Here is a 16,576-nt window from a genome sequence, read left to right on the forward strand (position 1 = left end):
TTGTTGTTGTTTTTAAAACTTACAAATTTAACGCCAGTTAACAAAAACTCTTTCGTCTCAAAAAAATAAAAACAAAACATAACCTCAGTTTGTTTTTCCTTATGAACAGTCCCTTTTGCACTCAGAAGTTTGATGGCAAAAACTGCATTCTTAAATGCTGCCATAGGATACCTTTATCATTTTACAAATCTTTTTAAAGAGAAAAATAATAAAACAGTCCACTAGGATATTTCAGAAACTTTCCTGTCTTGATGTTACATTTATCATGACACATTGATTCATTATAAATTCTTAATGGGCCCCTATTCTACACCAGGCCTTCTGGAAGCCAAGGGATGTAGAAGGGAACAGAGCAGACAAGACAGCCCATCTCTGCCAAAGAGTTTGCCGCTTGCTGGGTAGAACAGACATTGTGTGAGTGGTGAGGGGTCATTAGATGATGGCAGTGACGTGGGAGGGCCCCTGTGATGGGGACAGTGCATGCTGCCTGGAGAGCCCTGACTTAGCCCAAGGTCCCTGAGGAAGAGGGGTTTAACTGAAGTCTGAAGGATGTGTGGATGTTAGCCAGGCGAGGTGAGCGTTGGTGTGGAGGCAGGTGGTGTGGGGAGCATAGACAAGGAGGAAGAAAGTGCGCCTGTGAAGATGGAGAGGTGCACACATGCATGGAGCAGGGAGGTTCCATGTGTCTGGAGGCAGAGAACAAACCAGGGCAGGTCTTGTCAGCATGGTCAGGAGGTACGACTACTTATTCTGAGCATGATGAGAGACCAGTGGAGGTGAGGTTAGGAGTGATGGTGTGATCAGGTGTGATTTAGATGATGTGCTGCAGTGGAGCCAGGTAGGGAGACCAGGCAGGAAGCTGGAGTAGCCAGAATCTGTTTCATGTCTATCTAAAATGGGTCCTGACCCTAAAGTTCAGTTTGAGGAGGGGAAGGGACTAATGGCCTGAGCTTCTCTGTTGGTGAAGCAGCCTGGCGGGGCCGTGGGTAATAGAGTCTGAGGGACTTCCAGTTAAAGATGGTGAATTGACACACCCCTACCTCCACTCCCTATCCACAGCTCACTAGAAAAGTAGTAAAGGGGTTTGTTTTAAGGGCATGGTGGTTCACACCTGTAGTCCCAAGTACTAGGGGGAAGGAGGCTGAGGTGGGAGAATTGCTTGAGCCCACGTGTTTGAGGCTGCAGTGAGCTATGATGGCACCTCCAGGTTGTACTCCAACCTGGATGACAGAGGAGACCCTGTCTCTAAAAAGGTAAAAATAACAGATAACTGGGAAAAAGCGTGGGATTTGGACTTAGACCTGTGCTATCTAGTATAATAGCTACTAGCCACATGTGGCTAGCTGTTAAGTAAGTTTTATGTGGCCAGTCTGAATTGAGATGTGCTCCAGAGATAAAATGCTTACTGGATTTTGAAGACTTAGTATGAAAAAATATAAAATAGCTTATTAATAATTTTTATATTACATGTTGAAATGATAGTATTTTGACTGTATTAGGCTAAATACAACAGAATTAATTTCACCTGTTTCTTTTGAAATTTTTAAAAATGTGGCTACTAGAAAATGTAAAATGGCATATGTGATTCATATTTTTGTTGGATGGTACTGAGATAGATTTGGGCTAGCAACTTGGTTGGTGAGTGTCCATGGACTGAAGGTGGGGTGATGTGCCTGTTTTGTCTTCAGTATGAAAAGTCACACCCAGCGCAGAAAGGTAGCTCTTGCTTTTCAGAGTTTGACCCTGTCTGGATTTAGATCCAAGATGCTGCCAGGGTCTAAAATGAGCTAAATATGTTTTAATTTGAAAATTTAGGTAAGGGACAAAGACTTGTTTTAGTTGTCAATATGGAGTTCATGTAATAGTTGATTTAATAAAGAGTTGGTTGCCCTGAATCCTGCAAGACTGTCAGGTGTCTAGTTGGGCACAGATCAAGACCAGCAGTTTCTGACTGCCATTGATGCTGTCAGAGTTAATATAGCCTTTTTAGTAAGACTGATAGTACTAATTGGTATATTACATTCTAGCCTCAGAATAATCATTTACTAATCAAAAGTTGAAAAGTCTGGAATATTTAGTGACTTATGAAATAGGCATTGCTGAAATCGTATTTTGGGGTTTTCTTTCCCAGCTGCACATTGGACAGCAAATAGTGTAAGCCTGCTGGAGTCAGTTTTCCTAGTGGGAAATACTCGTTTCTCTGTGAGGACAGATGGGGAGATGTGCATGTGCGTGCACACACACACACACACACACACACTCACACACCCCATCAGGGATGTTAGTGCCAAGGTCTTCTGGGTTTATAATAAAGCACATAGTACTTTACAGGAGATTGTTTTATTAAAGTACATTCCTTAACTCATATTGACATAAAGTGCTTTTGTGTATTACCTGTTTCTCACAAGAGTTGTGTGAGGGAAGTTGGGCTGATAGGATTGCCCTGTTTTACAGGTGAGGAACCAGTCCCAAAGAGCTGTAGGGTGCGTTGTCCAAGGTAGCAGTGTAAACAAGTGGCAAAGCCTGGCAGTCTGCCTCAGATAGTGTTTCTACCACATTGCACTGCCACTGAGTTTGTGTTATTGTATAGACAGGTCCACACTGCCTTGTCTGCAGTTCTGAAATCTAGAAAGCTCTAAAATCGCCTTTCATTTTTTGTTTTTTTTTTTCTTTAAATTTGCAGCAAGCTCATGTTACAGAAGAACCTCACCTGAACTGACTCCAACTCTGACTCCTCATAGTTTTTTCTGCAGAAATATTAAGTATCTGATTACGGGGACTGCCCCAGACCCTCCTGGCGGTATTGACTAATGCAAAGCATATGTAATTTAGGCTTTTTTAAAATCCAGAGAATTCCCAAATCAAAATCCTATCTTGTCCCAAGGATTTTGGATAATAGAGTGAGGTCCTGAAACCCAGCATTGCCTATTTTGTTTGCTAAAATGGAGGCCTAGTCCTGTTAACCCAGCGCACGTGCACTGCCAAGGCTTCGTGCTTACCAGCTACCTTCTGTGTCTGCTTCTCTCTAGTATGTTGGAAGATTTCTCTCACGAATTGGAGAGCACTCAGTCCCGGCTGGACAATGTGATGAAGAAACTTGCAAAAGTATCTCATATGACCAGTGGTATGTATGGTGTTTAAAGCTTAAGTATTTGTACTTAATTCTAGAACTCTGTCTTGGAGGCGTTGTCTCATAGTTATGCCCATCCAGATCCCTTTCTTGTTTCTTTACAGATCCCTTTCTCTTTTTTTTTTTTGAGACAGAGTCTCACTCTTTCACCCAGGCTGGAGTGCAGTGGTGCCATCTCAGCTCACTGCAACCTCCACCGCCTCCTGGGTTCAAGCGATTCTGATGCCTTGACCTCCTGAGTAGCTGGGATTACAGTTGCATGCCACCATGCCCACCTAATTTTTGTATTTTTAGTAGAGACGGGGTTTCACCGTGTTGGCTAGGCTAGTCTCGAACTCTTGACCTCAGGTGATCCGCCCGCGTCAGCCTCCCAAAATGCCGAGATTACAGGCGTGAGCCACCGTGCCTGGCTGATCCCTTTCTTATGGCACTTTTTTTTTTTTTTTTTGTGATGCCTTAGAATCAGAGAATGGAAGACTTGTATGTTCAGTCTTTATCTGCTGCTTGTAGCCTTAACTCGGGAGAAGGTCTTTGCGTTCCCCCACGGTGTTTGGTTTGGTTTTTTCCCAGTAGAGTAACTTTCTTTTTTTCTTTTTTTTTTTTTTTGAGATGCAGTCTCACTCTGTTGCCCAGGCTGGAGTGCAGTAACATAATCTTAGCTCACTGCAAGCTCTACCTCCCAGGTTCACACCATTCTTCTGCCTCAGCCTCCCGAGTAGCTGGGACTACAGGTGCCTGCCACCATGCCTGGCTAATTTTTTGTATTTTTAGTAGAGATGGGGTTTCACTGTGTTAGCCAGGATGGTCTCGATCTCCTGACCTTGTGATCCACCCACCTTGGCCTCCCAAAGTGCTGGGATTACAGGCGTGAGCCACCGCACACAGCCCAGTAGAGTAACTTTGTTTGCAATTACAAAATCCTTCTTTATTTTACTGTTTTAAGATTTCCTTGCCAAAATAGGGAACTTATTTAAAACAACAGTTAAGTGAGTTACTGTTTCTCCTGGACATTCTTTCATTGATAGAAAGACACCTACTACTTCGGAATAAGATGGCATGTGTGGATCTATTTTAAATCGTTATATTTGAATCAATACTGAAATATTTCAGCAAATTTGTGCCAGGATGAGGATGAAGAAACAATTTTCTGATTAGTTACTGTATAAGATATGTTCCAGTGACTCTTTTCATGGGAAATAATATATTTTAGTTTTAAAATATCCAGTATCTTTTTTTTTTTTTTTTTTTTTTGAGGTGGAGTCTCGCTCTGTCGCCCAGGCTGGAGTGCAGTGGCCGGATCTCAGCTCACTGCAAGCTCCGCCTCCCGGGTTTACGCCATTCTCCTGCCTCAGCCTCCTGAGTAGCTGGGACTACAGGTGCCCACCACGTCGCCCGGCTAGTTTTTTGTATTTTTTAGTAGAGACGGGGTTTCACCGGGTTAGCCAGGATGGTCTCGATCTCCTGACCTCGTGGTCCGCCCGTCTCGGCCTCCCAAAGTGCTGGGATTACAGGCTTGAGCCACCACGCCCGGCCTGGTATCTTTTCTTTATCTGGTGGGGGTGGCTTGTTGGAAGGAGAAACTGAGATGCTCCTTGAGGTAATCTGGATGTTCCCTGACTGTAGAACACCTCCCTTGCGTTAGAATATCCCCCGTTTCTTGACACCTCTTTCTTCTGTTGGTTTCCTACTGTCAGGTACATGTTATAAGGTCTAATAGGTTAGCTTTTTGAGGCAAGATTTAAATACATATGCATGTTTACTTTTTAGAAGTTTAACTCATAGTCAGGTTACGTAACAGTTCTCTAGGGTTCAGTTTCTTATCTATAAAAATAGGTTGAGTCCTACCTCTCCAGGTAATTGTGAGGATTAAATGAAATACCAATAAAGTAGAATTAACTGGATTTACCATGTATTTATTGGTACTTAGTAAATGTTTTTAAGAAATTGTAAGGCAAGAAAAATTGCAATGGCCCCAAGGGGCAAAGGACCTATTATATCCAAAACAAAGAGAAACTCCTCTCTAGAGTCATTTTCTTCTTTCTCTCTAGGGACAAGTATCTTTGTTTCTAGCAGGCTCTTCATTGCCTGAAACTGCATATATGGGAAGCAGGCACCAGCTTAGTTCATCTGTCACACATTTAGAGAAAGGTTTGCAAAGTCTTTTCTGATTCCCTCTGTTGTCTCTTCTTCTACCTTCTCCCCTCGACTTAAAAAAAAAAAAAAAAAAAAAAGTGTTTTAATGAAGAATTGTATAACCAGTTTAACCTCCAGGCCTCTCACTCATGTATGTATTAGTTGCAAAGTCAAGTAGCTACTTCAGCACCAGTTCTGTTTGGGGAAGAGCAAGTGAACAAAGATGCACTGTCTTTGTTTCCCAGCATTCTGGGTATGAATAATTTAGAAAAGTACTTGCATTGTGAGAAGCGGCCCAGTGTGTATAAATAGCACTGAAGTTTGCTTATGCTGTATTCTACTTTTTCCCAAAAGAAAAATTGGGGAAGCAATGTAATAACTTTTGTTATATTTGTATAAGAGAAAGAGCCAGGAAACAGAGCATTTATCCTGAATGGTGCTTCACTTTTGACAGGTTGCTTGTGTTTTCATTTTAATCTTTGCTTGCTACCCAAAGAAATACTCCCTAAGGATCTCCTCCTGCTTGGTGCTTTCTGCTTCGATTTGACAAACAAGCAATTTGTATTGGTCTCTGCTCTGCTCCATAATTTTTGCAGAAGTTCACTGCTTTGTGATCAAACCTGTACATAAAGGAATCCTACGGAGGCGCAGCGAAGTGTGATTACGTAGTTACGGACACACAGGCCTCATGATTCTTCAGCGGCAGACCATCTCCGCTCCCCATGGTTGTCTGCTTCATGGGGAGAAACCAACCAAGACTCCACATTTACTTTTTTGAATGACCCAAGAGAGACACTAATTGTATTCTCTTACCCACAGAAGTATTTTATTTTAAGTAGATACTGAGATTTTTTTCCCTCTCACTTTCTGACATTCCATTCGTCTTTTCTCTTTAGGGGAGAAAAATATTTTGAGAGAGAGAAAAAACTACCATTGGAGTTCTTTTGTTCCCCTCTGACTTTTTGAGGCAGGTCCTGAGCTTGCAATGCTGCTTAAAACTTTCCACTTGAGGTCACAAAAGCCCCTGTGGTTAGTACCCGTTCCTTCTATGCATGAAGCCTCTGTGGGAAGTGCTGAGAAGTCTGCTGGGGTAACAGCTCCCTGGGGTTACCTAGTTCATGCTTCGTAGAGGCAGCGTAGCCACTTCAGAGGAAAACGGCTTTAAAAGAGCATCCTCGGGTTGTGCTGGCTTATGTGGTATATGCTTCTCCTTGGTGAAAATTCCTACTTTATAATACAGTTGTGGAAGAGGAAGTGGTTGGAGGGTAGTAGGGGGCGTGAGTCGAGGCTGATGGAAAGCCAAAAAGTGGAAATCTGGTTCAGTGTTGGAAATCTGGTGCTGAAAATGGCGAGATGCCTGAGGGAAGGGGGTAACCATAGGAGTGTGTGAGGTTGAGAGAGGGGTTGGAGAAGGAATACTTTCTCTGTTTTCATCCTGAAAGAATCACAATCATTTTAGCAAAGTGACTTTAAATTACTGTAAGCATTTTAATCTTTTTAAAAAATTAATAAACTATTTTTAGAACAGTTTTACGTTCCTAGCAAAATTGAGCAGGAAGTAGAGTTCCCATATAGCCCCCTTCCCCCACGCATAACCTCCCTGACTATTGATATCCAGCATCACGGTGGTACATTTGTTACAGTCAGCCTACACTAACACATCATTAATCATCTGCAAAGACCATTGTTTACATTGGGATTCACTCTTGGTATTGTACGTTCTGTGGGTTTGAACAAATGTATAAATGACATGTATCCATCATTGTAGCATCACACAGAGCAGTTTCACTGCCCTAAAAATCCTGTGTTTCACCTGTTTATCCCTCCTTTCCCCTAATCCCCCAACTACTGATCCTTTGACTGTCTCCATAGTTTTGCTTTTCCAGCATGCATATGGTTGGAATCATATATCACAGATCCTTTTCAGATTGACTTCTCTCACTTAGCAATGTGCATCTAAGTTTCCACTATGCTTTTTCATGGCTTGATAGCTTATTTCTGTTTTAACACTGAATAATATTCGATTGTATGAATGTACCACAATTTATCCATTTACCTATTGAAGGACATCTTGGTTGCTTCCAAGTTTTGTCAATGATGAATAAAACTGCTGTAAACCCCTATGTGCAAATTAGCCAGGCGTGGTGGCGTGTGCCTATAACCCCAGCTACTTGGGAGGCTGAGGCAGGAGAATTGCTTGAACCCAGGAGGCTGAGGTTGCAGTGAGCCAAGATCGCACCACTGCATTCTAGCCTGGGTGACAGAGGGAGACTCTGTCTCAAAAAAAAGAAAGAAAAGTGCAGGTTTTTATATGGACATAAGTTTTTAAGTTCATTTGGATAAGTGACAAGGTATGTGATTGCTGAATGGTTATGGTAAGAGTATGTTTGGGTTTTGTAAGAAACTGCCAACCTATTTTACAAAGTGGCTGTACCAGTTTGAATTCCCACTAGGAGTTCCTATTGCCCCACATCCTTGCTAGCATGTGGTGGTGTCACTGTTTGGGGTTTTGACCATTCCAATAGGTGTGTATTGTTTCTTGTTTTAGTTTGTATTTCCCCAGTGACATCTAATGTTGAACATCTTTTCATATGCTTCCCTGGCATCTCTTTCATGGTTTTTCTTTCTTTTTGTTTTTTTTTTTTTGTGTTTTTTTTTTTTTTTTTTGAGACAGAGCCTGACTCTGTCACCTAGGCTAGAGTGCAGAGTGCGATCTCAGCTCACTGCAACTTCTGCCTTCCAGGTTCAAGTGATTCTCGTGCCTCAGCCTCCTGAGTAGCTGGGATTACAGGCCTTCACCACCACGCCGAGCTAATTTTTGTATATTTAGTAGAGACAGGGTTTCACCATGTTGGCCAGGCTGTTCTTGAACTCCTAGCCTCAAGTGATCTGCCTGCCTTGGCTTCCCAAAGTGCTGAGATTACAGGTGTGAGCCACTGTGCCCAGCCCCATCTCTTTTTTGATGAGATGTCTGTTCAGGTCTTTTGTCCATTTTTAAAATCAATGTTAGTTTTCATACTGGTGAGTTTTAAAAATTCTTTGTATAATACATTCTGGACAACAGTCCTTTATCAGATGAATCTTTTGCAAATATTCTACCCCAGTCTGTGGCTTGTCTTCTCATTCCTTTGACAGTGACTTTTACAGAGCATAAGTTTTTAGTTTTAATGACATCCCGATTTCAATTATTTCATGGATATATAGTGCCTTTGGTGTTGTAGCTAAAAAGTGATTGCCATGTCCAAGGTCATCTAGGTTTTCTCCTGTGTTTTCTTCCAGGAGTTTGATAGTTTTGCATTTTACATTTAGGTCTGTGGATACATTTTGAGTTAATTTTTGTTAAAGTGTAAAGTCTGAGTCCAGCTTCATTTTTTTGGCATGGATGTGCAGTTGTTTCAGCACCATTTGTTAAAAAGACTCTCTTTGCTCTGTTGTATTGCACTTGCTCCTTTGTGAAAGATCAGTTGACTGTATTTATGTCAGTCTATTTCTGGACTGTCTGTTCCATTGATCTATTTGTCTATTTTCCTAATACTACCATGTCTTGATTGATGTTATGGTAAGTCTTATAGTTGGTCCACATTTTGGGAATATTCTGTGCGAGGTTTTTTTTTTTAGTCTTTTTTTCTTTTTTCAGGTTTCTGTTGACAAATTGTGTGAAGCTCAGAGATCCTTTCCTTCTCTGTGTTTAGCCTACTAATGAGCCCATCAGGGGCATTCTTCATTTGTGTTAGTCTTTTTGATCTCTATTTTTTTTTTCGTTTTAGAATTTCCGCGTCTCTGCCTACGTTATCCATGTGTTCTTGCATGTTTACTTTTTCCGTTAAAGCCTGTAGCATATTAACCACAGTTTAAAAAATTCCTCTTCTGATAATTCCAGCGTTCCTGCTGTATCTGACTCTGGTTCCGATGCGTTTTCAGTTTCTTCAGACTGTTGCTTTTTCCTTTTAGTGTGCCTTACAACTTTTTGTTGAAAAGTGGACTTGATATACTGGGTAAAAGGAACTGTGGTAAATAGACTTTTACCATAGATGGGGTGGTGAGGTCGGGGGTTGGCAACTTCTAGTCCTATGATTAGGTCTTAGCTTCTGGTGAGCCTGTGCCCCTGGCCTGTGAACTTCACCAGTGCTTCCCAGTTTTTCTACTGTTAGGTGGAACTGGATGGCTAGAGAAAACTGGAGTTGGGTATTTTCCTTCCCCCAGGTTAGATTCTGGTTAGTTTCTTTTGAGGTCAGACTTTTGTTTAGAACAGAGTGCTCTGGAGTATTTCATAATGGTTCTTTTTTCCCTCCGCCTGCTGGAAGCATGAGAGGATTTTTCCCAATATTTGCTGAGAACCTGGTCAAGCTCCTGGAGGTAAAACCCACAGAAGTGTGGGGATCCCCTTTGCCTGGGTCCCCTTGGAGTGTTTTGGTTTTTTTTTTTTTTTTTTTTTCATCTCAGACTTGTCCACACTGAGCCTTCAGTGACTCATCAATTAAAGTTAAGCTTTTCCTACCGGGATTTTGGTTCCTATGGAGTTTGTTGCTTCGTGGGTTTCTGCTCTGATAAGCTGTGATTCTCTGTATGCACCTGTAGGTTTCTGCAGTTTTAGGGGCAGCAGTTTACCATGTGACCTCACTTCTCTGATGGATCTAAGAAGAGTTGTTGCTTTTTCAGTTTGTTCAGATTTTTACTTGTTATGACAGAATGATGACTTCTAAGCTTCTTACATACTTGGCTGGAAATTAAAAATTTAACATTTTTTATCAGATGAGAGAATGCCAGCTATAAAAGTTTTCTTGACCATTGAAGTAATAAACAGGTCAAAGTGTGACCTGCAGTAAGCCAACTCTGCCTCCCCTAGACCTTTGGAACAGTCCTACCTGAGAACAGGGAGTGATGGACCTGGGGTCTTGGTCCTACTCACAGAGTTAACTAAATGAGTTTCTAGTATGTCTGAGGTAGACCAAGGTGATCACCACTTAGAAGGTATTTGCTTTACTTATAATTTGGTGGCAGTTCTCTTGTCCAGTTCTAAGACTTTGATATCCATAATATTTAAAATAATTTTAAGTACATGTTTTGCCTTGTGGAGAGTTTAGCAGTTTATTTTCATAGACTGAGATCTTTTTACAATGTGATTATCAATAGCTATAGTGTGCTAAAATCAGTGGGCTTTCAAAGACACTTTAGTGAATCAATATGTCTTTATATTTCTATTTAAATGGAACTCTTATTCCTAGTGGTTGAACTGCGTTTTCATGAATTCTGTGAATTCTGTTATCAGTCGGGCCCTTTGTGGAAGATGCCAAAACTCATCAGTGGAAAGACTGCTCATTTTTTCTACGTGTCTCCAAATTAAGGAAGCATCCTGATGTTGACAGCATCCTCTATGCCCTAGGTTTGGGCACTGCACAGTGTGTGTATGACAGGGTTTGTGTTGTTTAATTCTCACAACAACCCTGCGGGGCAGCTGTTGTAGAGTTGGGACCACAGGATTGTGAGCTACAGCAGGGCTCCCTTCTGTCTCACAGGGCCTCCCTGCTCTCAGCCATTTGGATGGACTCTAGCCACTTTGTTTCCTGTGCCTGCTGTTCCAAATTGTTGGTAGGGCAGGAAGTTTCAGAAAAAACATTCCACTTTCATTTACAGAGAAACTGTATAAGGTATTTTAACACAGTTACTAGTTAAGTAATCTTACTTGACCAGGTGTGGTGTGAAATTGATCATGCTGTCTCACTGGAGCTTGCTTTTTCAGCTGTTTATTTCCTGAAGTGACCAGCAGTAGCTTTCATCTCCTTTCCCTCCTCCCCTTGTGCTCATTGAGAAAAGAATGTGATTATTGTTTAATTAAATGACTTGACTTTTATGGGATATTAAAGCAGGCAGGCTTTGATCTGTAACACCAGTGCCAACACCTTTTTTGAGGATATGCTAACCACCAGCAGAAAGCTAAGATCCGCAGATTGTAATTAAAGACTTGAGACACAAAGCATGTAATTATTACGAGACATTTTCAGGGGACTGGCAAAATTGTGACTGCATGCGAAGTGCAGGCCAAGAACAGAACAGCATTAGAGTATCAGGCACCTAGGCAGGTGTAAGATCATGGCCCCGTCATTTGCACGTTCTGCCCCTTTTCTGCTTCAAAGGGTGCCATAAATTCCATGTAACTGTTTCTTGGGGAACGTGGAGTCCCTGTGAGAGCTAATCCCCATGTCCTGCCTTCCAGATCGGCGCCAGTGGTGTGCCATAGCCATCCTCTTTGCAGTCCTGTTGGTTGTGCTGATCCTCTTCTTAGTGCTGTGACGGCGGGGCCTCTGGGTGCGAGTTCCTCCTGCATATGAACCAAGGGGAGGAGGAGAAGCTGAGCACGTGTGACATTGCCGTCTACTCACATTCCTATCCTGGAAACATACTGCTGCACTGACTTGTCTCCGTGTGACCCCACAATTGACACGGCTTCTCCGTCCCAGCGCTGGAAGGGCCAGTGGGAAGAGGAAATAGATGTCTGCACTCCTGGCTGCAGCTGGACAACAGAAGCCCCATGCCACCTGTCCAGTTCTGAGGAGAACTAGCTGCTGCCTTGCTTTCTGGGACCTCGTTTGCTGAGGAGGGACTCACAGACTTCACTGGTGTTTTGCTGTTGCTCATTCCATGCGTCTTTGGCAGCTCTTTTCTTCTGCTCAGACCCTTCCCCGTGCTCAGACAGTGCGCCGCTGCCCCATCAAAAGAAACCTGTCAGGAATGCAAGCTTCTGGGTATGTAGCGTTTCCCATCGCTGTAGCATTTCTTAGCCCCTGAGAGCTGACGATTATTGAGGACAGAAGGCTCAGAAACAGTTTGTGACAGAAAATGCAGTGTTTCATTTTTCAGGGATAAATGCTAAGATAAAATTGCTTTTCCAGGTCATTTTATTTTGTGGTAAGAATAACTAATGAAGAATAATGAAACACCCTGGGGCTTGGGGATGCTAACAACTTGTGGCTTTAACTGACAGGAGCAATTAAAAAGAGCAAGAGGGCTCTGCATTGGCATAGCTTAGGCAAGGGTTGATGATGTCGCCAGAGGTCAGCTCCTGATCCTTGCTGACTTGATGTTGCTGTACCAGGGCTTCCTCCCGAGAGGTGCAGCTTGCGTTTTGAGGGTAATTCCTACATATGTTGTTGCTAAACAGCTCAGTAACACACTTGAATAGATTTGGATACCAGATTGTCCTCATTACAGTTCTTTTACTCCTAGGGCACTCTACATTGGGGGTGGGGGTTGGGAGTGGTTAGTACAGTTATTACATTTATTCAGAAACATAATGACATAAAAGATTAGCTCTGGGCCAGACTTCTCTTACCCTGTGGGTAATGGCAAGGATGTGTAGGTGAGCTTGGTTCTTTTTTTTCCCCTAAGATGACAACTTGATTTTATCATCTGCAGTCAAATAACTGAGCCAATCCAAATTTAAATGATAGATGCTTTAATTGAGTTGAAGTAGCTGAAACTGCTGAGACACTAAACTTTAAGCTTCTGATGACTTTTTAAATGCCTCAAATGTGCACATGTATATAGGATATTTTTATAACTTCCCTGATGAATTATCTGATATTAAAGTAGTATTTGGACCCAGAGCCAGAACTCGGTGGTGGAGGCTGCTGGTCTCTCCTCACCACCTTCTTTTGCACTTGGAAAGAACAGCAACATCTGGATAGAGTTCTAGCTTTGACTTCTCATTTCCTCATGTTTTTGGGTGCATTCCTCAGCATACTTTTTTTTTTAACCTTTTTGTTTGTATTTCGTGTGGTTTTGTTTGGGGGTTTTGGTTTTTTCACCCTTTTTTGTGATTTGCAATGATGTGCTTGCCCAGCTAACTTTTGAATTGCACTTTTTAATAAATATTCGTAACAATTTTTGAAGAAGGATATTTTATCTCATTTGAGATCATGGTAGGTTAAGAAAATATGCCTGTTGATGAAAGCTTAAAAGCAAATTTGTGAAACTAAAAGGGTGATTGACATCCATGTTTACACTCCACTCTAATGTTTGATATATAAATAAGTTATTTTCAAATTAGGGAAAAAAAGTGAGTATTACAAAGGGCTTCAGATGTGTAGAGTACTCAGTTATTTATGTTTTACAAAGTTTGAATCGTCTATAAACTAAGAAAGGGGATGATCCTTAGATTTGCATTAAAATACAGAAATCTTTTAAAGTGAATGTGGACCTTGTCTAAGTACTGTAATCCACACAACACATTATAAGAAGCAAACCAGCATCTTAAAGAATTATAAAATTACCTTATTTAAAAGCCATGCTATTGTTCTGCTATTACCAGATTTATTGTGCCACACAAAAGGATCATGTGTGTCAGCAGGGGCCGTTTGGAACAAACCTAGTCATTAATGAGTAAGATACTCCTGTTAGTTCAGGGACCAAGTTTTATGACCCAGAGGCTTAATGATGTTTGGATATATTTCAAATCGACGTGCTTACATCACTGATTTAAGGTATTTTCTAAATAGTGGCCATTGTAGACCTGACTCAGGCTGAAGCTAAATAGATAACAATTTAGAAAGTTAACTGAAAATACAGGGCATTCTCCCCGTAAGGCCACCATGCCCTTCTGCCCCTGGCTGACTTGATCCTGGGTCTGATCCTGTTGCACCCTGACTGGGCAGTCCCTACAGAACCAGTGTTAATTTGAAGGGCCTCCACTCAGGCTCCAAATGTGGCAGCCAAAGAGAACAAGCCGGGGAACCTACATTTATTTTTAAGGACAAATATTTCCTCCTCAGTGATGCTAATGTTCAGGGCTTTAGAGGGAACCCAGGTGATCTCTTCACCCTGTGTCCTAGAATGGGAGAGTAAGTAGACAGCGGTGATAACCCCACGCTACTTATAAGCGCATCCTTAGAGCACTTGGGGCTTTCTTTCCCCTTTCGCCTTCTGTACCTAGTACCATATTCCAGTTTTAAAGAACTGGCAGAATGTGATGGATAACAGAGAAAGAGCTCAATTTATGTTTATTGGAAGAACATTTTACTTAAATGATTTGAGGGGTGGGAGGGAACGAACTTTTGAGTTTGCCAGAGTGAAAATCCATCTGAAAAACTAAACTACCTTTAGTTTTTAGTCCTAATTTTTGGTGGTGTCTCTGCGGACGGTGAAGAATCACAATGCTCTGTGTGCCCTGGACTGTGTGGCAAATGCAGGTTGCAGCGTGTGTGTTACATGAGGATCTTCCACAATTTCAGAATGCACGCCAGAGCTGTAGGGGAAACTTGGTAACTTGCCCATTATTCTCTGCTTTTAGCCAGAGTTAAACAGACTGATGGGTCTGGTAGCCAACAACTTGGCAACTTCCACTCCTTCTCACCTCGTGAGATTAAGGGCTGTGAAAAGAAATCTAGTCTAACTCCAACAGAAATCTGTCTCTGTTAAGTGTTTTACCTTCTGTAAGTAGAGATGGTAGAGCCAAGATTTTTCTTTTGGTAATTTCCCTGTCTATAAAATGAGACCAGAGGGATATCTGTTCCCTGTTACCTTTTTGGAGAATTCATAACATTTGAAGATCAAAAAATTGAATGATAAATATGAATGGCTTTTCAATTCTGTGGGCTTTGTACCGTTTGGCTTTACCTTGTACTGCAAGATGAATTTGTAAACAAAACAAAATTGGACTGTCTGGAAAGCTAAAGTTCTAAAATATGGAATGTACTGCCTCTAATTTTTCTTTGTCTTCCTCTCATTGGCATTTTTTCTCTCCCAGGTTTCTTAAGAATAATGTTTTTGAAAGGAGGCTTTTTGCCCATCAAGAATAAAAAGAAATAAAACCAAAGGGTTACCGGACTGAAGCCCCCACAGTCACTGTGCGTCATCCCTGAGCAAAGTCCGCCTCTGAGGACAGTGCCCCTGCCCCAGTGACAGGCCTTGCTCCTCCCAGGGCCTTTGCTTCTGGTTAAGGGGACATTTCATTACTGGCTGGCCTGAATAGGGGGTGGTCTTTCTTTCTTTCTCTCCTTTTTTTTTTTTTTTTTTTTGATTAAAAAAATAAAACCAAACCAGAATTTATTGAAAGCAGGTAACTTCCGGTAGCTCCGATTAGGGTAACTCAGCTTAGAGATACTGTTACTCAGGACAACAGTATGTACAAAAGTCTCCGGAAGAGGAAAACAAAACAACCTGAAAACAATTCAACTTGAAAAGGATTGAATCACTAGAATGATCATATTGCAGAATAACACAAAATGCAACGAAGAGCCACCCAAGCCTGAGGGTAAGAACTCTACTTCCCAGATTCTTGGATCACAGCCCATGACTTTTTGGGGCACAGAGGCTGGCTTCAGCATGAGGATCTCACCACTAACTGCATGTAACACATCCATGCGTTGGGCAGACGCTAAACACACAGAACGAGGCCACCAGACAGGGTACACATGAACCCATGAGAGCGGTGCTCTCTGCAGAGTCTGTAGACCTGGCAGGGGACCATGGATAGCTTAGAGGTACTTACTCTGCAGCTGGTCACATAAGACCCTAGACTGGTCTAAGCCCTACAGTTCCCTTTTCCAAATGCCCACTAACCAGTGAGAGAGAGGAGCAAGACTTGGAAGCTGCTTCCAAACCAATTTTTGGTCTACAGTAAACAAGGATAAACATAAAACACCATTCCACAGGCCAGCTTCAAAGGAACTAGTGGGCAAAGAAGGTGAGAGATCCCAAAGCCCCATTTAGTAACCCCCACTGAAGGAGGGGGATGGGTGTGAGTGGTGAGATATCCTGTTCTGCTGCTGTGGGCACCCCTGTGACCTGTCCTGCTGTACCATCCGGGCCTTGATTGGTACGTTTCCCCCTACTTCCTAGATGTGCACTCTCATGGCCCAGAGCTCTCACCTTTCTGAGCCTGATCCTCCTGGACTCCTGCATACACAGAGTAGAAATGCCAGATCCTGAGGGTTCTCTGAGGAGGGTGAGGTGGCAGTGTTTTTGAGAACATGGGGTCCTTCCATGCCATGTCAGTTGCAGGTGGGGCAGGCCAAAGGGGATGCTGAGTTACAGGAGGCAGAGAGCAGTCAGTCAAAGAGCAGGGAGGAGAATACAGCTGGGAAAATGACGAGAAGTTTCCATTGCATGGACTCAGCAGCGGATTTCTGGGGTCACCTCGGTTATGAGGCATAAACAGCAAAGCTTTAAAACTGATGTGAGAACAGTGTGTCTCCCCTTTTTCAAATTCCCCAGAGGAACCTACTCCCTGCTGTAGAACTTCACATCAAAGAAACAATGCACCTGATGGGAAGAAGTCTTTTCAGGACCCCAGAAGTGCCCATTGGTGGCCCATCA

The 16,576-nt window shown here is 42.4% G+C and overlaps 1 protein-coding gene across 1 annotated transcript in view; it reads left to right on the forward strand.

Annotated features, from left to right (window-relative positions):
* STX6 (syntaxin 6) overlaps positions 1-15,070 on the forward strand; it is a 49,938-nt gene extending 34,868 nt beyond the window's left edge. The window contains exons 7-8 of the mRNA XM_007989303.3: positions 3,030-3,124; positions 11,478-15,070. Coding sequence (XP_007987494.1) covers positions 3,030-3,124; positions 11,478-11,554 — 172 coding nt within the window. The 3' untranslated portion in view covers positions 11,555-15,070. The remainder of the gene's footprint in view (positions 1-3,029; positions 3,125-11,477) is intronic.
* The last annotated feature ends 1,506 nt before the right edge of the window (positions 15,071-16,576 follow it).

The sequence above is a fragment of the Chlorocebus sabaeus genome, chromosome 25 (genome assembly GCF_047675955.1).
Source record: "Chlorocebus sabaeus isolate Y175 chromosome 25, mChlSab1.0.hap1, whole genome shotgun sequence".
Classification (NCBI taxonomy): domain Eukaryota; kingdom Metazoa; phylum Chordata; class Mammalia; order Primates; family Cercopithecidae; genus Chlorocebus; species Chlorocebus sabaeus.